We start from the raw sequence: 23331 nt of genomic DNA on the forward strand, positions 1-23331 counted from the left end.
TGGCAACTGGAAATAGTTAAAATTTCCTCTTTTTTTCTGATTATTCCAAGTGCTTACCTCTGTACATCGGGGCTCCAGCTGGGTCTGCTGGGGCAAAAAATCTCCTAGGAAAGCCAGTCCTCACAATCTTCTCAGACCCAGTTAGCAATTTGCAAAACGGAGAAGGTTTGTCATGACTGAGGAAGAAGGAGGACACCCTCAGCCAGAAAAGTGCCCCAAACCACAGACACTAACCCACCCACTCAGTCAGAAAGAGAATCCTTTTCACAATGAGAAAAAGCCCACTCAGGGAAAACAGAAAGGAAAAGAAGGGGAGGAGAAGAAGAAAGCCAGAGAATTTCCATAGTGAATGTATATATGGGACGAACTGAATACGAACCTCCACAGAGGAACAAAAACTCCATAGTGATGGTTTTTAGAAAGTACAGTGTGTCATTTAGGATTCGCTTCAGCTGCAAATGAACGAAAAAGCAAAACAGCAGTGGTTTCAAGAAGACAGACGTTACTTCTGTCTCACAGAAATGAGGTCTGGAGGAAACAGCCTCGGGCCAGCACAGCATCAAGGATCCAGCCCCTTATCTTTCTCCCATCCTCAGCCCAGGGATCCCCTCACATGATCCAAAAGGGCCTCCCAATCTGCGGCCATTACATCCATATTCCCACAAGAGTAGAGGAAGAAGGGGCAGAGAAGGAGGAATCCTCCCTTTACGATCCATTTTGCTTACATCCCTCTGGCTATAACTAACTTGTTCCATGGCCATGACTGACTATATATAACCATAACTCTATATAACTATATAACCAAAAGAACCCGAAAATAGAAGAAAAAAAAAGCATTTGCAACTGGCATTTGCAATTATGCAAAGATCAATATTGCACAGCCTGAGGGACTTCGAGGCCCTTGGGTACAAGCAACCATCGAACAAATATTTCTGAGCTGCCTGCTTTTGCCCAGCTCTGCGCAGGATACGCAGTGAGAAGCAAAGCAGAACAGTCCCCGCCCTCGTGCTTGGACAGTCCAGGGACCCCTGCTCCCCAAAACCACTGGGAACCACATGCGTGGGCACATATACAGATGCATTTTCCTTTAATATTTTACATTAAAATCATTTCAAATTTGCTAGACGTAGCAAGATCAGTCACACCTTCAGAGAGTAGAGTGGAGGTTACCAGGGGATGAGGGGTGGGGGAAATGGGAGAGATTGGTGGTCCAAGGTCAAACTTTCAATGGTGAGATTAACAAGTCTGGGGAGCTAATTCAAGCATGGTGATGATAGCTAACAATGCTGTATCACATGCTTGAATGTCGCTGGGAGCGCAGACCGTAAATGCTCTCACCACAAGAAAGGAATGGTCACTATGTGAAGGGATGGAGGTGGCAGCAATACAATTTTGCAATTTATAAATGTGTCAAATCAACATGTTTTTACCACCTTAAACTTATGCAATGTTTATGTGTCAGTTATAGCTCAATAAAGCCAGGGGGAAAAATTTTACCAGATCTCCCAACCATCAACACTTAACCACATTTGCTGTATAATATATTCTCATTTTCATTCATTCAATTCCTCCTTCCTTTCTTTTTCCCCTTCTCCACGTCCTCCTGCCTCTCTCCCTCCCTCTCTCTCCCTCCTACTCTGCCTCTCCCCCCTTTTCTCTCTATCTCTCCCTCTTCCCTACCTCCTCCCATCCCCCCCCCTCACATGCATTTGAGAATACGATACAGACCACAGAAGTCGTTCCCCCTTCACCTCCAAAAACCTCAGGTTATAGTTCCCAAGAACAACAATATTCTCTTGTCTGACCATAGGAAAATTATGTATCACCATCTCAATGAAATCCTTCATAGAAATTTTTTTTTCCTGGTTCAGGATCCAATTCAAGATCACACCCTGCATTTGGTTGTCACATCTGCAACAGTACCTTGGTCTGTCTTTGCCTTTCTTGGCATTGATAGTTTTGAAGAGGGCAAGCCAGTTATTTTGCAGAATACATGCCCCTGGGACAGGAAGAGTGAGTGTGCAAGCGGTCCTCCTCAGAGCACCGCACGAGAGGCAAGTGGTAACGGTTTGCCCCGTTCTGGGTGACGCTAACTTTGATTATTTGTTTAAGGTGATACCTCCCCGCCCCTATTTCTCTGCTGAAAAGTTACTCGTTTCTCTTTTTCAATTGATAAATGTTGAGAGATACATTTTTGAGAGTATGTAAATATCCTGTTTCATCAGCTAGTTTTGGTATTCACTAACAATTCTTGCCTGGACTGATTATTACTATCATGGTTCCAAAATCTTGATTTTCCAACTCTATCATTCCTGCTTTATTTATTAGTTGGTATTTTATTATAAGGAAGAACTTTCTTTCATCACCTATTTCTTTCTTTGTTTTTTGGTTTGTTTCTATCAGTATGGCTTCATAGATTCTAATTTTATTTACGAATATATGATCCGCAGAAACTGTTATTTATTTTGAGGCTCAACATGGTACCATATTTGGCCAATGGAAGCCAAGCTGGTTTCTGCACTTCCGTATCCTTTGGAAATAACTATCTTTGAGAATTTTCTAGCACAACAAATAACGTGTTTCGCATGCCCAGATGCCTCCAATTTTCCCGATGTAGATGCCCAACTGGAGTCCACTGTATCTTACTTAAGGAAAAGCAACCTGAAAATTCCTACCATCTAACCCTCCACCAAGTCGATTACCAAGAAACAGACGGAACTCTAAACAAGGCAGGTTCTACTCTTTATATTTTCAACTAATTATCGGTTATTATGAACAGCCCTGATTGCTGACATCTCCTGCATTCCTGAGATTAAATATAACAAAGACAATATCCCGGCAGTAAGCAGGCAAGAACTTAGTCACAAGAGAGATACAATGTATGTATGACATTTTGACTCAAATGTCAAGGAGATCCAGGACATTTTCCAAAGAGCTTAATACAGGCACACAGAATCGCGTGCCTCCCCATTAATAGCTGGCAGTAAAGATAAACACAAGAGAGAGTCTCTCCACCCCCCCCTTCTTTCAATACAAAAGACAGGCTCTACCCTTAGGATCCTCACTGACTTACAGTGATACACGTAACATACTACCTCTCTCTTCTCCTCCCACAGAAATTAAGAGAGATGGCAAGTAAATTACAAAATATCTTTAATTCACTGAAGCACTGTTTAATAAATTATACCTACTGAGCTTGTACTGTATTCCCAGATTCATATTCCAAGCGTTACACCAGGTACAATCAGACACAGACTGAGGAACAAAGACCTAGTCCCCATCCTCTAGAGCTTGGAGGCTTTGAGAGGATGGAAGTCCACACATAAATCTAATAAAAAGAAAAGCCAGAATGAGGTAAGGAGGATAACTGAGACACAAGAACAAACTGTGGACACCCAGAAGAGAGAGATTCATGGCAACTGGAGATCAGGGGAGGCAGGAGAGAGTCCGTTTCATCTGTACCGCAGGAGTGTGATCCCCCAGGCAGAGCGAGAAGGTGAGGCAGGGAAGGATATTTCAAACTAAGGAAACAACATTAGCAAAGACATCAGATACCAAAACATACAAAACTGTGGAAAATGGTCCAGGATGCATCAAAAGATGCAGAGAGAGATGAAGATCATATATGAACTTGAACCAAAGACTCCAAGCAGCTCCTTACCATCTGATAAGGACACTTCTTTTCAAACACTAACCACAGAAGGGAAGGAGGAAAAGGCTCTGCCTAATCCCTGACACCTGAGTTCATTTGGCCACATTCCATACAATTTTTTCACAACCAGTGTGTAGAAAGAGGAGGGAAAAAAAAAGGATATGCAATGTCAACCAAATGACATTTTCCCAAATAAAATTAGCCAAATAGCTTCTGTCCAAACAAACATAAAACTTTTAAACTTCGAAACACTCAGATGTGATTTTCATTGTAATCACATTCCTTTCTTAGTATCTTGGCAATTCTCAACACAAGCCATTGGACAAAATGCTTTCACTGAAAGATGGGCTAGAAAACCATCTCATACTGTATTAGACCAGCAGCAACTGAGTGTTCAAGCCAGAGAGCTACACGGATTTCAGTGTGATTACATCAAACCACAGGGAGGAAAAGCATGAATGTTCTAAGGCAAATAAAGAAATGCACAGAGTCAGAGCCTGGGGTACCAGATCGTTCATGTCCGCTGTTATTTTGAATTTAGCACCTGTGGTAGAGATGACGCATTGCCTGCCATTCTTCCCTCTGGCCATAGCAACAGAACTCCAACTCAGTTTGGGGCAAAAATGTGCCGAGTTAAAATATCTGCTCTTCCCTTGGCAATGTGTGACCACGTGCCACAGTCCTCGTCCCTGAGATGTCAGAATCCTCCTGAGTAAAACTTGAGTGAAAGCGCTTACATTCCTTAAAAAGGACTCATTACAAAGGCCCTCAACCTAAGTGCCCATCAACAGATGAATGGATCAAGACTATGTATACATATACAATGGAATACTACTCAGCCAGAGAAAGGAACAAACTTTTGCCATCCGCAGCAACATGATGGACTTGGAGGACATTATGCTAAGTGAAATAAGTCAGGCAGAGAAAGACAAATACTGGGTGATATCACTTACATGTGGAACCTAAAAAAATACAACAGACTAGTGAATATAACAAAAAAGAAGCAGATTCACAGATAGCGAGAACAAACTAGTGGTTACCAGTGGGGAGAGGGAGCGGGTAGGAGAGTCAGAGGTACAAACTATTAAGCATAAAATAAGCTACAAGGATGTACCGTACAACACGGGGAGTAGAGCCAATATTTTATAATAACTATAAGTGGAGTATAACCTTTAAAAGTGTGAGTCACTGTATTGTACACCTGTAATGTATGTAACATTGTATATCAACTATACTCAATAAAAACAGATGGATCTATCTTAAAAAAAAAAAAAAAGAAACAAAGGCCCTCATCTTTTGTCTCTCACAGCATCGGAGGATGGACGTCTCCTCTGTGATAACAACCGTCTCATTAGTATTTAACTGACTGCAACCTTCTTGAGCCCCTCTTTTTAGATCCACCTTAGAACTTAATGTGGCTCCTCACCCCAAAATAAAAGGTCAATAAACACTTGTTGAAAGTAAAACCTGGAAGAAAGGGACATGAAGAGAAGCACGGTGACAAGTCTCAGACACTCGGCCTATTTTTCACCCCTGTATTTGGTATTCATCAAATCTACAGTACCCAACTCTTTCAAATATCATTATCCTTTTGAAATCCAACATGCTGTTAACTCGCACTGACTCTGGTGTACCCACTAACTGAAAATATGCATAAAGTCCAAAAGCCAAGCCACTACGAATCAATAATGATTTCAAATAAATATTGCTTTAAATAAAGCATGCAGGATATTAAAAGTAGTTGATTTTTGGCACGGTGTATTTTTGGAGTCTATAGGAAACACATAATTCACATCAGGTTCATAGATATCTTGAAATAATTCCATGACCCTCTGGAGCTCCAAGATCCACAGGTCAAGAATTATTCATCCACAGAAAGAGTATTTTTGTTGAGTTTATTCCACTATTAAGCCCGCTGCTCAGAACCCCAAGGATATGAGTTATAACGGAACCATGGCTTCGCCTTCTGCTTTGACCAACCTTAATCTAGTTTTAAATTCCTGAAGCAGGCTTCTGCTCCTATTTATGTGAAGTTAAAAAAATGTTAACACTTATGAAATTGTTATGCTACATAAAATTTCTCCGGAGTCTGACAGGCCCACAGAAATCCAAGAGATAAAGAATAATTTTCTCTGGCACACATTTTCTTATTTACCATTATGCATTAAGAGCTTCATGTCAACGTTAAATTTCCTATTAAGAGGGGCCAAGAGTTGAAATAAAAATATACATATCAACAGCATCAGTTCTTTAACATGATGAAGGCAGGCATCTTCTGAGTTCCAAGAGAGAACTTTTAATGCATTTTACAAGAAATCAACAATATATCCATTTCTTCCTGTTTTCATATCAAAATGAACCCATTTGTCCTCTTCAGCCACAATCCAAGACATGGATTTGGATGACTATCTAATGCAAAGATAATGCCCCTTAACCATAAGCAAAAAAAAAAGAAAGAAAAGTAAGAAAAAAAAAAAGAACCCCCCAAAATAATGGCATTGAAGCCACAGCCAAAGTTGGTTCTGTCCATTTCAGCTGTGACTTCCTGCCAATCAGAAGCCCATCATCGCTGAAACAGGAAAATAGGAGAAAGGACAGGTGATGATCGCCCCTTGGGAAAGCTATAAAAAACTGTCTAAAAGACTCAGCAGTTAGCAAAGAGTTCAAAGAAACGCAGGAATTGAAAGAACTCCACTCTCATTAATTGTAGGGAAAGGAGGAGGAGAGAAATAAGAGAAGAAGAGAGAAAACACAGACGTGGCCCCGAATCGCAGAGCAAGCCTACCTCACGGGTACAGTGGAGGTCCCTGCAAATCGAGTTTTATTTCCCAAACACTCCCTCCAAGTTTTCACTGAATGCTTGCCCTGTCCGTGGGTGCCCTGCCAGCACGCATCCCCTCCCCTCAGAGCACACACATATCTCACAGGTCAGCCTCTGTTCAACGAGGACATTCAATTACATCAGGAAGGAAAACGCCAGTTCTCTGGGCCAAGGAGTAACGAAATCGGCACTGAGCCCGTGCTGTTTACCAGTCACAGAGCAGAGAGCGGGACACATCAATTAGAAGTCTTTTTAGATTCCGTATTCTTCATTCTCTAGACTGCCCTCCTTCCAGAAAACCACTGAGCTGTACCATTCAGACAGTCTCTCAACACCCTAAAACAGATATTGGCTCTTTAATGAGTATTTAAAATATAATTTCAGTTTCCCCAAGAGGATTCCCACAGGGGGGATCCTGATTTGAATGTTCTTTGGTTGTAAAACACTCTCCCAAATTTGCACTTTTGCAAAGCCATTCATTTTCTACAAAGCATCAAGCTCTTAGAGAAAAGACCAGGGGGTGGGCTTGGGCTGGGGAAGGGGGCGGGGGAGGCCCAAGCTAACTGATGTCAGATGAACTTTTCCTGCATCCAGAGCGCTTTGTTTTGAAGATTTCCGCCTTGTATTAAATCAAAGCGGCAAAGCAGGTCTTGAAAACTAGGGAATTACGTTCTCTGATCAGAAGGTCAGGACTGTCAAAGTTGGAGGTATTTAACTCTCTGCACTAAAGAATCCACATTGTCCTAGAGTGAACTTAGCAGAGCCATTCACATTTTTCACCAACGATTACAAATGTTTCTCAAGAACTGAGGTTCAGACAGCCTGAGACCATTTCTTTTTGGTTCTTTTGGCCCAAACAGCTGTTTGCGTCCCTGACACCATTTCTACCCCAGACTCAGAGACAAGAGGGGTTCACTTTACGATGTGTACCAAAATTACTTTATTTGTTTTGGATGCAGCAAAAGGATCATTACTTAACATGACACTTCGCTTTTTCAGTGCAGAGATTTGGCAGGAAGATGAAAATGACATCCAAGTTATAAAAAACCTTCAGATTTATAGCGGATGCCAAATAGCAGGGCTACGCCCTTATAAACAATGAGGACAAAAATTCTTCTCCAGCGATGGACCAGAACATGGACGAGGTGGGCCAGGACTACAGGATAATTAGGAGTATTTTTGTTCAGTGGCGCTTACTAAAGAAAGGGTGTGTCCAGAAGAAATCCCAGGGGGCAAAATGTTTGCATCCTTTCTTCACTAAGCAGGCACACCTTTTATAAGGTGTCCCCATAAGGAGGGACCTGAGTGCATCCGTGGGTTTCCAGCTGGTATCCTGGAGATCCTTCAAGCATGGATCCCTCACTCTGCTCCATACATCACAGTTTGTGAAACAGAATTTGAAGACTGAATACCAATGCGCTCAAGAAAAACAAAAATCCACCTGTGTATCAATCAGCATTTTGTGGCTGCAAGAAATTGGCACCAACTATGGCTCATTCAGGCAGAAAAAGAAATAATAATAAGTGATTGTGGTGATGCTGGATTAAAAGGAGGGCAGAAGAACCAAGCTCAGAAAGGACAGGGATCCCTTTGCTCCCGGGTCAATGCAGGAGAACTAGAGTCCTTCAGCTCGTGGGGAGCAGAATTACTAGTATGGGGCTACTTTCAGCCTTTCTGCCACCCTGCTCAGGATCCCCACTCCTGGGAGAAATTGTCTGATTAATCTGGACATCTGGGGTACACCTCAACTTCACAGCTAAAGAAAGACATTGATTGACTGTCCCCTCTGAACTGAGTGGAGTCCCTCCACTGCACAGGAGGTAGAAGAGTTCCCAAAGGCAGAATCGGGGCGCTGATTCCAGAAGATGAGAAATGAAGACAGGCAGGAAAAGACACAGAGATTAACTCACATAAACAGTCTTTGTATTCCTACTGAATTGTTTATTTCTTCAACTTCTAAGGGCGACTTTGGCAAAAAAAATGTTATTGCTCAATAGTCTGTGTTATGATGTCCCACATGGTAATGTCCAGGGTCTTCAATTTAGAAAAAAGTTTGGGGCTCCAGATGAGTTGATGTTCTTCTATTAAGTAATGAGGGCCAAGTAACTCATCATGTTTCTCTTCTCATTCAGGCTGCCAGGAAGCTCAGAGCTAAGAGTTTTAGGCTCAGCAGTAGCTATCCATAGTCTAGGTTTTCAGATACAACTAAATCTCTCTCTTCATGATATGACTAGTATCTGAGGGCTTTTACTTCAGTCTTATTTTAATGTTTCAAAGGTATAAGTAGCTTTCATCGAAAAGTACTTTGAAAGCATTTGAACTGTCTTCCTTGCTAACCAAAAGTCAACCTTTTTCAAGACTATATAAGTATTTAACATGTAATTATATTTTCTGAGCTCGTAGATGGGCCAGGACTTTTGTATTCTGCAGTCAACCTCATCCTTTCCTTTTTTCCTAGATTCTATTAGAATAAATTTGAAGGATGGATGTATGGATAGATCGATAGACAGACAGACAGACAGACAGACCTAACTCTGGCTCTGATTAGAGTGTGTAATAATTATTAGAGTAGTTATCAATAAACTTCATAAACTTTTATTGGAAGGGGGTCAAATGCAAGAGTACTAGAGAACTGTGTCAAACCTATACCCTAACTCTGAGGGATGAAGGAAATCTGGGGAACCAGAAAGCACACAGCATTTCTGCTTTCATGAACCCAGTAGATCGTGGAGGGTGGGAGGTCTAATTCATTGTGTATAGCTCAAGCCACTGTCTGAGTTCATTCCAAGAACTTTCCATATGAAAATCATCAGAATCCCGTAACTCTACAGGAAATGGGTAGAGTTAAGTAGAACGGTGCCCTACCTGGAAAGGTTATCTGTCAGCAGCAGCCAATCTGCTTCCAGGATGATCAGAAAACACCTGCCAGAAGCTTTTGAGTGTGTTCTGGGTGGAAACAGGGATCTTCAATCATAAAAGCGTTGCCACCATTACGGATGCCTTTCAGTTTGGGATTCCTAAACTAGTGTTTGAATGGTTCTTCGTAGATCTATAATCTGTGAGGGAAATGTGGAAATCCATTCAATTTAAAACTACTCTCCACCTTCTAAATTTACCCCTTTTGTTGGAGGCAATCTGTTCCAATATTTGGCAGTGAAAATGCCCCAAAAGAGCCAACACCGTAACAATGAGAAATTTTAGCTGCTTGGCGTGGGGTACATAGGAAACAATGATCTGCTTTTGGTTAAAAAGTCGACAAAGCCTCCCACCTCCTCTTGGAAGCCCTCCCACGTGCTCAAGGGCAGAAGACGGGATGCGCAAGGATGCTTCTGGGGCTGAGGGCAGGCTCCCAGAGTGAGCTCTGGAGAGCCTGGACAGTGCTAAAACAATAAACTTAGCCACATACATATTTATTGCCTTGGCCTTTAAGAATCAGGAGACCAAGGATCTGGTCCTGATTCCAATCCTAAGTGAACTTGGGATTCAGTTCTCCCATCAGCCAAATGAAGGAGCTGAACTAGACTGGGGTCCCCAAGGGCAAACGGGGAACAGCTGCATAGTATTTTGGAACCCGGCAGATGAGGGAGGGTTGATGTTTCCCAGAGTGTGTTCCGTGAAGCACAGGCTCAGTGAGATGCTCAATGGAGTCTTGCCACAAAGGGTTCAGTCTTTGGATGGGTTTGGTCACTGTGAGAATCCAGGCCCCCTGTGGTTTGACCCTCCCAGTTTTTGAGAGAAAAGTCCAGCTTTCATTATAAATTCCTCTAATTTTTCAATCCTGGAGACTAATTTGTAAAGTTTTATATACACCACAGGGGCCAAAGGAAACATTTTTACAGGCTAGAGCCAAACCTCAGGCCCACAATTTGTCAACTTTAAGTTCAAGTTCTGTATCGAGCAAAGAGAGTCTGAGTCACTGGCTGCTTGTAACCTTTAAGATGCCAATGCCCCATACATTTCTACCGAGGGGAGGAAGTAAACCCTGTCCCTTTGTAAAGGAGCACCTGCTGTCAGGGTGCTTCAGTACAGAACTTGAACGTAAAGCTGACAAACTGAAGCACTGGCTTCACCAAGCACTTCCCAAACCCATCCAAAGACTGAACCTTTTGTGGCAAGACTCCAGTGAGCATCTCGCTGAGCCTGTGTTTCACGGAACACACTTTGGGAAACATCAAACCTTCCTCATCCTCCTGGTTCCAAAATGCTATGCTGCTGTTCTCAGTTTGCCTTTGGATCTGAAGTTGGGGAAGAAATTAGTCTTTACTGACTCCCAGTAATTTGCCAACAACCTGCTAGGCTCTCTGTATTCCACATCTCAACAGATGGTCAGGAGCTAAATGTTATTATCCCCACTTTAAAGTTGAAAAAAAAAAAACCAAAAAATCAGAGGCCCTGCAGTAAACCCTAATAAGTGAAGCAGCCAAGATTTGTATCCACAGGCACTTGATTGAAAAACCCCTGGTCTTTCCACTATTCAGTAGCCTCTATGGGCCACGGGCAGCCTGACTTGTAGCCTAAAGGCAGTCGGCCATCCATCCATGTCCGCGGGTTCCGTATCCGCAGGTTCCGCATAAGCAGATACACAGGGCCGACTGTACTGTGCCATTTTATATTAGGGACTTGAGCATCCGCGGATTTTGGTGTCCACGGTGGGTCCTGGAACAAATGCCCCCTCCCACTGCATTCTCCCATCACCTCCCATTTCTCCCTAACTGCCCGCCCCTGTGGCTTTGGATCTACCTTCCCGCCCCAGCCCCCGGCGAAGTTTCCAGGCTCATCTGAAAAGCATTGTTTTTCCGATAGAGCCAAATAATCCACTAAAGCACTCAGCATCACTGAGCAGGTGTGAGCATCTGATGTCTCTGCTCAAAGGAATCATGTATCAGGAGCCAATAGCCAGCAGCTGCACTGAGCACACGACAGACAGCTAACTTCTCTGGAGCAGGCATACCCGCCAGGGACGGCGCTAGGTGCCCATGTGACTTCCTCCTTTCTCCCCTTTCTTCCTCTTTTTGTGTCTGCACATCTTTTACCCCCTCAACTCCCCCGTGTCCCCTTTTCCTAGCTTTCTTGCCCATCTGCCATCCCTCACACCTCAATCCATTTCATTTCTTTCTGCCACCCCCAAAGTGAACATAGGAACAGAAGTCTAGCATTTTCACATGCCACACTTAGGGGTGACCACGCATCCTGGTTTGCCAGGAGACTGAATCACAGTTCACACCTGCTGTTCCAGTTAATTATTAATAGTGTCCTCATCACCCCAACAGGACCTCAGATTGGAAAATAGGTCACATGATCTCATTATGTATTTATTGAACAAAGTCTTATATTCCTTGCTCTTTACTTTAAAAGAGATTAAGTCAAATTCCTCAAGTTTTCCTCCCTGCGAGGGAAAAAACATTCTCTAAACTGAAGTTATTTTCATGAATGTTTCTCAGTAGCTTTTTACTAAGGTTCAGTGGCCATTGGTAAAGTTGTTCCATCTTATCTAAATTTTGTAGTTGCCATTTTTTTGAGAAAAGGAATTGTTTATAAGAACCCCAGACCCTATATCTGCTAGGCATGTTACACCCACAAACTAGAGTCAAGACCCACTACCAGTTTTGCAACCTGTATCCTTTCTGTGTTTTCTACCAGGGAAAGAAAAATGGCAGGAAGATGGCCCGGCCAGCCACAGGGGTCACAATCCCAGAAATTCACCTTTTCAACAGCAAAATCTCTTGAATCGACCAGCCACTAGGGCAGGAGCCAGGAGCTGAGATACAGAGCTAAAAAGAACCACAGAGGACTGGGCCAACTAGGAACGTCAGTTGGAAAACCAACATGCTAGAAAGAGGTGGCGGATGGGAGGATGGGAGGAAGGGTCAACCTGAACGAGGAAGAATCAGCAAAGGATCACCTTGAATGTTCCATCTTTCGGTTTAGATTTCTTCCCTTGCTCAACTACTAGCTTCACTCAGATCCATGGGAAAACTGAGATTGATGGAAAATGTTATCTCAAGAACTAAATGAAGAAATGTGTGAAAAGGAGAGAATGCAAGTCTAAGAAAAACATAAGAGTTTATTATTTACATTCTGGGTTAGAATTTTAATTTCCAGTTAAAAGAAAATGAAAGCTACAGAGAATCTGCAAAAATGAGAGAAAAAACTATGTATCACTTAATTCCCCAAAACCTAGTACTGTGTGCAGCATGCAGTGAAAATCTCACGTGCACTGTAACAGCTTTATATAGGTATGTTGGCATGCAATACACAGCACAATTCCGTAAGTTTTGACATATATGTAAGCCCATGAAACCATCACCATAATCAAGACGCTGAACACATCCATCATCCCCCAAGTTTCCTCAAGCCTTTTTCAACTCCCTTCTTTTTATTCCAGGCTCAGGCAGCTACAATTCTGCTCTGAATCATTTTATATCCCCACCAGCAGCGTATGACAGTTCCAGTTTCTCCACATCCTCACCAACACTTGATATGGTGGAAGCCTTTTTAATTTTAGCTCTTCTGTACCTCATTGTGCTTTTAATTTACATTTTCCTGATGACTAATGATGTTGAACATCTTTTCATGTGTTTATTTCCTCTCCATATAACTTCTTTGTTCAAATCATTTGCTTGTTTTTTTAATCCAGTTGTTTATCTTATTATTGAGTTTTGAGAGTCCTTTATATACCCTAGATACAAGTCCTTTATTATAAATACCTAATCTGCATGTATTTTACTCCCAGTCTGTCTTATCTTTTCATTCTCTTATAAATATCTTTTAAAGAGCAGAAGTTATCAATTTTCGATACAGGTCCTTTATTATAAATACCTAATCTGCATGTATTTTACTCCCAGTCTGTCTTATCTTTTCATTCTCTTATAAATATCTTTTAAAGAGCAGAAGTTATCAATTTTCAATAAAGTCCAATTTACCCAATTTTTATTTTTTGTATGTGTTTTTGTCATTGTTCTAAGAAATCTTTGCCCAACCCAAAGAAAGTTTTGATTGTAGTAATGTTTACAGAGATGTATACAAAGTCACAAAGACTTTCTGCTGTTTCTGTCTAGAAGTTTCATGGTTTCATGGCGCACGCGGGTCTAGGATGCATCTCGGGGGAATCTCTGTGTAGGACACGTACGAGGCAGGGGCTGAAGTTTGGGGTTTGTTGTTGATGCTGTTGATTCTGTTGTTTTGCAAATAGATTGTTCCAGCATCATTTTGTTGAAAGGACTACCCTTTCTCCAGCAAACTCTTCTTCGCACTTTTGTCAAAACCACATTAACATTTGATCACGTTAATGAACTCTCAAAAATGCCCTCATTGACAGCCACTAAAATTTAAAACATGCATCCTCTTTGAGGCAGCAACACCAGTTTTACCAGTTCTGTCTAAAGAAATACAAGCACAAGGACAGTGCTCAGATCCTTATAGCAGTATTATTTACAGGAGAAAAACAAACAAACAAAAGATGGATGCAGCCCAAATATTCAGAGAAAGGACTGAATAAATTACCATCCAGCTCCATCACAGAATTCTACGCAGGGAGTAGGGAATGAGTTGGAGCAACATGTACTGACCAGAAGACATAACCTAAGAAACATTTTGTAAAGTGAAGAAAAAATCATATAATGATTATATGATTTAAATACATGAGAAAAACCTAAGTGTGTGTATATATATATATTTTTATGTGTTTGCAAAAAACCTAGGGAAAGTTCCTTCGAGGGCAGAATTGAGAATGAGGGGAGAGACAAGATTATTAACTTCTTTGTACACTTTTAAACTATCTAATGTGTTAGTTTGTTACCTAAGCAGAAATTATTTGGTAATTTTTTTAATCAAATCAAGTCTAAAATAGTAGCCATGACATTGACATGTGGAAGACCTCCACTCCACTCCAGTACACATCTAGGCCACCACTTGGAAAATACATTTTTTTTTCCTTTTGGCAGTTGATTCAGGTAGAGAGATTTATTTTGATATATGAAGGATACTAAAAAAATTTTAAACTCCCACACGAAGTGTTATAGGTTGAATCGTGTCCCACAAAACTTCATATGTAGAAGTCCTAACCCCTAGCACTTCAGGATGTGACCTTATTTGGAAACAGGTCATTGCAGATATAATCAGTTAAGTTAGAAAGAGATGATATTGGACTAGAGTGGACCTCTAGTCTGAGATGACCAGTGGTGTCCTTAGGAAAAAGGAAATTTGGACACAGAGAGACAAACCCACAGGGAGAACGCCATGCAAAGCCTGCAGTGATGCTACCACAAGCCAAGGAAATGTCAAAGATGGCCAGCCAACCTCTGGAGGCGAGGAGGGAGGCTGGAAGAGATTCTCCCCCACAGCCCTCGGAAGGATTCAACCCTGCCAACACCTCGATTGGAGACGTCCATCCTCCGGAACTGTGAGACAATACATTTCTGTTACTGACGCCTTCCAGCTTGTACACCTCCCTGCTTGTCCTTTGTCACGACAGCCCCAGGAAACTAATACACTAAGCTACCGAGAAGTTAAGTTCAAAGCCACATAGCCACTCATCAGTACCTGGTCCCACAGCCCCAGCTCAGCACCGAGGGAACATCCTTGGAAGACAAAGAGAGTAAACAGCAGCTTCTACTGTCCCACACGGTAGGTGGCTCGAACACCAGGATGTCGCGCACACCTGCAGAAAGGCCAGTTCCTGATGTAAAGGCATCAAAGCGTGTGCTGGGCAGGAGGGGCTACGGAATCTGCCTGTTTATCCTCAGACCCACAATTACTGAGAAACCACGAGGAAGGGCTTGTCATGAAAGGCTTAGGGTGGATCTGCTCTTAAGAAAGGATAACAATTAAGGAGCCCCTTTCTCCTGGCAACTTTCCACCCCCCTTCCCTGCCCAGGCAGCATCTCTCCCTACTGAGGAAGAGAGGAAAAAGTCAAACAGCATTGCAAACCTTGAGTGACTCTTCACTCAAAGAAGTGCAAACGCCAAGAGCAGCTGTGCAGTGATCCAGCCTCCTTACCTTCCCCAGGAGAGGAAACTTCTGTGCCAGCCTGGCTACTGTATCAAACAGAGGAGCTTCAACAAGGACAACAAGAATAGCACAGGGAGCTACATTCAATATCTCGTAATGACCTATCATGGAAAAGAATCTGAAAAGAATATCTACATATGCATCTCTGTAACTGAATCACTTTGCTGTACACTTGAAACTAACACAACATTGGAAATCAACTATACTTTCAATAAAAAGGTTTTTTAAATTTTTACTTTATAAAATAAAAAGAAGAACTGGCCCAGGAAAGTGAGCCTTATGACTCCTAATGACACTTACGCTTTGTCTTAAAACTGAGTTCCTGAATAGGAATAGGTACTTTATTAAAATAATTCCTACAGTTACCAAGTGAAAAACAAAAACCAAACAAAATACCCAACCAGCTACAAATAATCAACCAGACATACTCTGAAGCTGTCCTGGAGGCTGACTGGAAATGGATTTTAGCATCATTCTACACGCGGTCCTAACTGGGAAAAGGCAAATCCCAGAGGCTGGCAACCCCGGTTGGTTTGAGAACAGAACCCTGGGCCTCCCTCGGTCCTGCCTGTCAGGAGAAGTGGCACTAAGATCTGCCCTCAGTGACTGTCCTCTACATCCCAGCCCATAGTTTTAACTACCAGCCTGCCCATTTACTGCGTTTTCCAGAGGCCGTCCCTTGGCCACAGGGCATACGTTCCTCTGGGCCTTTGCTCTGTTTTCCCAGGAAGTTGACCAGAAGTCAACTCAACGAGGGAGAAAGAAGAAGCTATTTAATTGTTCTCTAAAGTCTGTTTTCATTTTTTTTTTTTTAAATCCACCATAAACCAAACACTCAGCACAAAAAAAGCATACCACATAGACACACTGATTTAGTCCCAGGACAGGAGAGCCAGGCACACCCAGCCTTTGGAAGTACAGTGACAGAACAGTCAAAGGCCACAGGTGTCACGAGTGCACACAGCGTGTTAGCTTCCAAGGGCTGCTCTAATGCATCACCACAGATGGGGTGGCTTACGACAAGAGAAACAGATTCTCTGAGAGTTCTGGAGGCGGGGCTTCCAAAACCAAGGTGCCGGTAGGGCCATCCTCCCCCTAAAGGTTCTAGACTCTTCCAGCTCCTGGTGGTTGCAATTCTTGGCTTCCCTTACCTTGTGGTAGCCTCTCTCCATTCTCTCCCTGTGTCTTCACATGTCTCCTTTGTGTCTTCAAGTCTCTCTTTATAAGGACGGGAGTCATTGAACTTAGGGCTCCCCTTAGTCAGTATGACCTCACCTTAACTCACTCACATCTGCACAGACCCAATTTCCAAATAAGGCTACATTCATAGGTCCCGGGGTTAGGAGTTCCACACATCTTTGGGAGGAAACAACTCAACCCACAGCAATGAGTAACACAGAGACCAGGGTTTGAATCTGTTGAATCTGAATCTTAGTCCCTTCAGAGCCACGCCAGTTAGGAAAGCCAAAAGAAGTACAAATAATAAGAGTCAACTCACGCACAGGCTTCAAAGAGCAGAAGGAGGTGATATTTTTCTCACTGCTGGAAGCTCCCTTATCAAATTAAGACCTCAGTTACAACAAATGAGGCAAGGAGGAGGAGGCCTGGGCCATCAGACGTGGGAAAGAATACCTCAGCAAGATGAGGGACCCACATGGCGTCAGTAATAGGTGAGAGAACTCGCTGACTCATTGGTAGCCTTGAAATATGCCACAGGCACAAAGCAAGTCTGTGCTTTATCCTTGACACCACCCTTTTCCAGTTCTTGGCCTGAGAGTTGGAACCTGGTGAATATTCTGATGCTTTATCACTGGATAGCAGCTAAACTGGGATCAAAACTTTTTTTTTAAGTTAACATTAAATGATAGTAACTAATTCCACTAGACTCTAAGGAGGTCCTTAGACAAACTCTCAGCTATTTCTTCTTGCTCTACTCATACAAAGCCGCCGTTTAGATTTGTGCCCAAGGGGGCTGAGCGAAGCACACTGCAGCCATTGAGTGTTTCTAGACTGGCTTTATTTGCTGACCGCTAACGAGTCCCGGAACTGCGGCTATTCGAGGACTCAAATGGCCCTGCACGAGGGAGCCCGATCCAGTAGCCGTGGGGCAGCCTAGGGCCAGCTGCTCCAGGATCCAATTTTTGGGACAGATTTATATGATGGAATGGAGTCAGTGCGGGGTGGGGAGGGGAGCTAACCTGGAACATCAAACAAAATGCAGATGTTGCCTAATGCTCCAAGATAAGCTAGTACAGTCAACATGAAACGGCCCCATTAGGCAATGGATAACCAAGGGGCAGGGAGTCCTGGCCGAAGGCTAGCATTTTGCAAGTCATTTGGTAGAGATTTTGCTGACAAACTCGGAGAGAGAACCAATGGGGTAAGATAGCATTTTGCTTCCACGAGACCTCAAATTAATGATGAAGTGCAAATTTTCTTCATGAAGGCCAAGGCCTAACACTTTGTGCTTACCTACTATGGGGCATGAACAGAACAGCAAAATGCAGAACTGGCTGAGTGAGAGACCTGTGTGTCTGTAAGAGCAGCTATTGCTTATTTCTAAGCAATTGCTCTTGGACTCTCCAACCTCCTCCCTCCCTTCCCCTCATTTTTGGTCTCAATGGGGAATGACTGCAGATGTGATCGGGCTGTACAGCCAGCTTTCAAGGTCTCTAGTTTGGATAAATGTCATGCGCTTTAGTCGAAAAGACAAATAAATGGCTCTTGGGAATCTCAGCTTGAGGATGACTGAGCAGCTCACTTCCCCCAGAGATCCGGGCCACCAAAAGCTGGGTAGCCCTCAGTCAGCACAGGCAACCACACCACTTCAACAAGCAATATGACAGTGGCCTCTCTGAGCTGATGAGCACAGCACTGTCCCCCTTCTCTTTATTAGAAACAACATCACCCAAAACTTGTGGAGCATCCTGCATCCCTGACCCTTCCAAATGGCAGAACAGGGGTGAAGAGGACCTGAAGCCAAACCGCCTGGTTCAAACTCCAGCTCCGTTCACGTCTGGCGGCTGGACCCTGGCCAGATTAAAGTCTCCGGCTTTCAGTTTCTTCATCTATAAAATGGGGATAAAAATGGTCACGGGTGGTACATGAGCTAGACAATTCAAATAGGACTTCCGAGCGCAGGTCACATGTGAAGCCACCACTGTCATGATCTGCCTGGCTGTTTTCCTTCCATCAATTTTGTCTGCCTGGAAAAGTGTCAGATTTGCCAAGGTTTTCTCTCTGCCTCATGGGTCTGGTCTAACAGTCTCCAGCCAATCTTGTACAAGGTTCTTCCACCTCCCTTCCCAAGGGAAAAGTAGACGTGGATAATAATAGAGGAATAAGTCGAGAGCAGTTCACCCTCCAAGCCAAGGCAAGATCAGACCGATGTGACCAGGCAGAGAAAGGGCAAGAGAGTCTCAGAGGAAGAAGAACTCTTACCTCCTAAAATCTCCAAATATTAATTAATGAAAAACGTCAATCTATTTATCAGCCAAAAGTTTAACAAGAAACCGAAAGAAGATTCTTCAGGACCTGGTTTCCTCTCTACCCTTCCTCCCTCCCCTCTTAGAGGTTCTAATGTTCAGCCATTGACCAAAATGCAAGTGAAAAAGAAAATGATGAGGGAGAACGCATGGTCCAGGCTGAGAAGCCAGAAGCCAGCTTTATGCATAAAAGTTCTGTTTTCTGGATCTGCCACAGAGATACTGTAATCTCAGGGAAAATGGGCAAATGACTGGAACCTTTATAGACAGCCTCATGAGAAGATGGTTACACACAGACTCCACGGTTAGAACTTTCTAGAACTTGTTTCCCTTACCTTTCTACCACCACATTCCCCTCCGTTTTCCTAATAACTACACCACACACCAGGATGCATTTGGATCCTTTGTTCCAAATTCAGTCTCCAGTCATCTTTCTCCTGCTCTCTTCCTTTCCAGGTTTCCAGAAAAGTGTATCTGGTAGCTCACCTGAGACACACGCTGGGGGAATGCACTTCTCATGAATCAACCTTCCCTTCTAGTACAGCACCAATAATTCAGACAACTGGGCGACCCATGCAAATTGTAAACTATCAAGGCCAGAAGTAAGCTCATCTCTATTTTAAAAAACCAATACTTAGCCTCTTTTCTACTGAAGAGTCCCCTTTCACTTTTCTGAGAAGAGCATGTTTCAAATCTGCTTCTTTAAAAATGTGTAATTCCCCGGAGCCCCTCTAAGGAAAAAAAAAAAAAAATCTGCTGTGCAAAGGAGAAGGAAAAAGGAAAGAATTCATATTTATTCATTTCTAAAAGTTGGAGTGGTAATTTAAATCTTCACACCCTTTTTGATCCTATTATATTTTTAATGGCAGAAGCTCCCGGCGAGGGCTTGAGTGGGATGCCACAGAAGTTTTAACATTCAGGGGAGCAGAGGAACTTGCCGCGGTTTGTGTGACTGAATGAGAAATGACCCAGCTCAGCCCTGCTCAGGGCAACAGGTCGCTTCGCCTGTACTGGATTTGGGTCAAACAGCAAAACTTCAAATCGGAAAATATCTGCATCATTTTGTTTGGCAAAGAAGTGGGTTTTGATACCGGTCATCCAACCTGATCAAAGGTACCATTTCCGGAGCAAGAGAACTGTTCCCTGGACTCAAAGTAGTTTGAGGGTGACTGCTGGGTCTAAACAAATTTCGGCCCCACTCCCTGGGCCCCATACCCTTTGAATGGGTGTCATCTAATTAGAACAAATAAAGTCAGTTCAGGAAAAATGTCCTTTTCTTCCCTCATCCGTTTTGTTTCTAGGTATGTGTACAACAAATTGACTCCTTAGTCCTGTTACGAAGCTCTGGGAACATTTCCCTGAAGCACTGTCTTCACTCAAGCTCATTTAAATTAGAATGTCTGCATTAAAAGTTAATGAGAAAAAAATATGAATGAGGTTGTAGGAGAAGGTTAAAAGGATTTGTGTGAGGAGGAGGGTGGGGCTGGACTCAGTTAAAGTGTGCAGGTCATCACTATTTCGCACAGAACACCCTTTCCATCCCGTCTCCATGGCCACAGCATCTGGGCACAGGAAAGCACCTCACTCACGGAGGAGTCGGAAACAGCTTTCCTATACGGTGGTGCCTTGAGGGCAAAAAAGGGAAGGAAAAAATCCCAGACAGCAAACAGAGCCCGTGACAAAAACAACCACAAGGAATGTAAATAAAATATTATTACAAGCAACTCACTCACCACCTCACCCTCAACAACTCGCTCCTTTAGGGGCAAAAAAGTAAAAACATACAAACTGTGTTTCAAAGAAGAGCCGACTGATTACTGGGGAAGAAGCCATGACTACGAAGATTTTTCTCCCTGTGGCTCACTTTTAAAATCACAAAGCTCGAAGCATACTTTTAAAAGAGAACCAGGCCTGTCTGCTAATTTAAATTTGGGGAGCAAGAAGTTATGCCCTGTGTCGATAAGTACCTTCTAACGGTGACTTGGCTGGTAGTCAACGATAAGCCATGTTTACCTGAGCTTTCAAAAGCCAAAAACCCCAGCTCTTTCAATATGACATTGCTAAATAAAAATTTTTAAAAATGCATTGCAAAGGCATACAGTAATAAACCAGGCGCATGCCAAATGCACATGTGCACATTTCACAGAAGAGCCAGGAAGACGTTTCTAGCAAGAAACGATCGCCATGCTGAACACAAGCCAGAGCGAGCTCCTGCCACGGGTCACGTGCTCTGGAGCACACAGGAGTCCCTACGTAAAACAGGCCGGTAGAAATAACTTCAAGAGACAAAAATCCACAAACTCTGCAGAGGCACGGATTCCCAGGCCATAAAAGCCACAGCCAGGAATTCTGGCCTCATCTCTCTAAGGACCTCAAGAGCTCCCCTTCTCTTGGTTCGAGGAACTCTCTACCCACCGCTCAGTTAGTCCTTCCTTTAGAATAAATTCACGCCGTGAACTGAAGGAAAAATGCACATGGACGACTGGTATGGGATGCCACTGTTGAAATGCATTTACATCACTTGTGGCCAATCATCCAGAGCCCGATGTTGATCCTCTGAATAAGAAAAGGAGGGAGTTGGGAGGCTGGTCACCCACCTCCTTATCTTCAGAGCCAAAGATCTCTTTTCTTGATCAGTCTGTTTGAGACCCTAAGGGATAGGCCTAGAGTCTCAAGCTCTTACTATGAACCCACTTCCCAGAACTGCAGGCCCAGGGAGGCTTGGAAAGGGACTGTAGAGCGTCTATTTCTGCTAAAAGCAATGCCCTCTGTAGGTTAGTTCTCAGTATGAAAACTCATGGGCAAAGGTTAGCCTCTCCCAGCATGAGATACAATCTGTGTTTGGCCCTTTGAATTTTCATTGACAAACCTCCCAAGCCAGCCAGGGCTCCTGGCCTCCACAGTCCTGAGTCTTCAGACGCACTCAGCCTCCAACAGTGCTGTATTTTACTACTTAAACACTTCTTCAAAGTTTACTACGAAACAATGTGGCTCTGAGCCTGCCAAAAGTTTAACTGCAGGATTCCGTGGATTTTATCTGGCAGAGTAGCTGCCCTCCCTCCTTAGAATATTTCTGAGAGAAGGCAGTCAGCAAATCCTGCAGTCAGGGTGATTCCAGGGTCCCAACTGTCACTGAATGAGCCCCTCTCTGAAAACGCCCGTTTCTTACTTTGACCCCCTTCCCATCTTGCTAGCTTCAGAATCCAAATTAAAGGCAGTCTGGCATTTCAGTAGACAGCAGTGAAAAACTTCAGATGGGATGACCCAGGGCATAACTATTCCTGGCTGCACTGAACTTTTGATTTTCAAATACCTGGGGGAACTTGGGGTTCAGGGGAGATGAGGGGAGAGAGCCAACGAATAGGAAAAAATAAAATAAGTGGCATAGTATGACCAAGCCAAACCAAGCCTGATATTTCCAAATTATATTGGCCATCAGATGCTTTCACAAATCATTTGTTCTGTCCTTCCTGGAGACAAAAAAGAAAAAAATAATCTGGATGCAAAAATCCTAACCCCAGACCAGTAAACTGTGTGGAATGCAATTTAAATTGCTGGTCAGAAAGTCTAGCCTTGTATATACTAACAAGCACACTAACCCCCAAGCCAAAAGTTGTGAAGCCTGAAGCAATGCATTCGTCAATTTCATCACCCCCTCACCCCGGCCGGGTGCCCGGCGCTGGGCTATGCCGACAGCATCAGGTTCTAATCCTTCTGTTTTACACGATCGCTTTGGGCAAATGCTTGCAAGTGGTCAGAGGCGTCAGCTCTGCTCCTCGGGTTCGCGCACCTCCTCCTCCAGGCTGGCCCCCGGCCTCCCTGTGCTCCTCACCTGCAGGCGCTCCGTGGCCGGCTGCCACATCTTCCAGCCGCGGGGTTTGGTAGAGGAGACGCCGGCGGGACTCTGTCGTTCGCGCCGGGGGGCGAGGTGCTGCGGTCCCGCTTCACATCTGGGGTCGGGGTCCGCGGGGTGGGCGTCCTGGAGCCCGCGACGGCCGCGGGGTGGGCGCAGGAGGCTGCGAGCGGGAGGCGGCGGCGCGGCGCTCGGCTGCCGGCAACTTGTGGGCACGGCCGTGAGCCGGCTGTCCTGGCGCAGCTGCGAGAGGACTGCGCAGCTCCGCCCGGGGCCGCGAGCGCACGGTGGCGGCGGCGGCGGCGGCGGCGGCGACCGCTCCCTCCTCCTCCTCCCCCGCCGCCGCCGCCGCCGCCCGGACCTGCGCGCTCTGAGCATGCCCGGGGCCGGCGCCCGCCCGGGAGCCTGCATCCCGGGCCACGAGGGTTGGGGGCGCACGGCGGCAAGCCCCGAATCCCCGCGAGGGGAGCGTGGGGAAGGCCAGAACCCGCGGCCCTGCTACCCGAGAGA

General features: G+C 44.2%; 1 protein-coding gene across 2 annotated transcripts in view; it reads right to left on the reverse strand.

The window, feature by feature from the left end:
• PID1 (phosphotyrosine interaction domain containing 1) overlaps positions 1–23083 on the reverse strand; it is a 204845-nt gene extending 181762 nt beyond the window's left edge. Inside the window, exon 1 of one of the 2 annotated variants that reach the window (XM_031452325.2) lies at positions 22801–23083. In XM_031452325.2, coding sequence (XP_031308185.2) covers positions 22801–22830 — 30 coding nt within the window. In that variant the 5' untranslated portion in view covers positions 22831–23083. Of the gene's footprint in view, positions 1–6437; positions 6518–22800 lie in introns of those variants that run through there. The other variant, XM_064485239.1, reaches the window with a different exon arrangement.
• Positions 23084–23331: the final 248 nt, after the last annotated feature.

The sequence above is a fragment of the Camelus dromedarius genome, chromosome 4 (assembly GCF_036321535.1).
Source record: "Camelus dromedarius isolate mCamDro1 chromosome 4, mCamDro1.pat, whole genome shotgun sequence".
In the NCBI taxonomy this organism is placed as follows: domain Eukaryota; kingdom Metazoa; phylum Chordata; class Mammalia; order Artiodactyla; family Camelidae; genus Camelus; species Camelus dromedarius.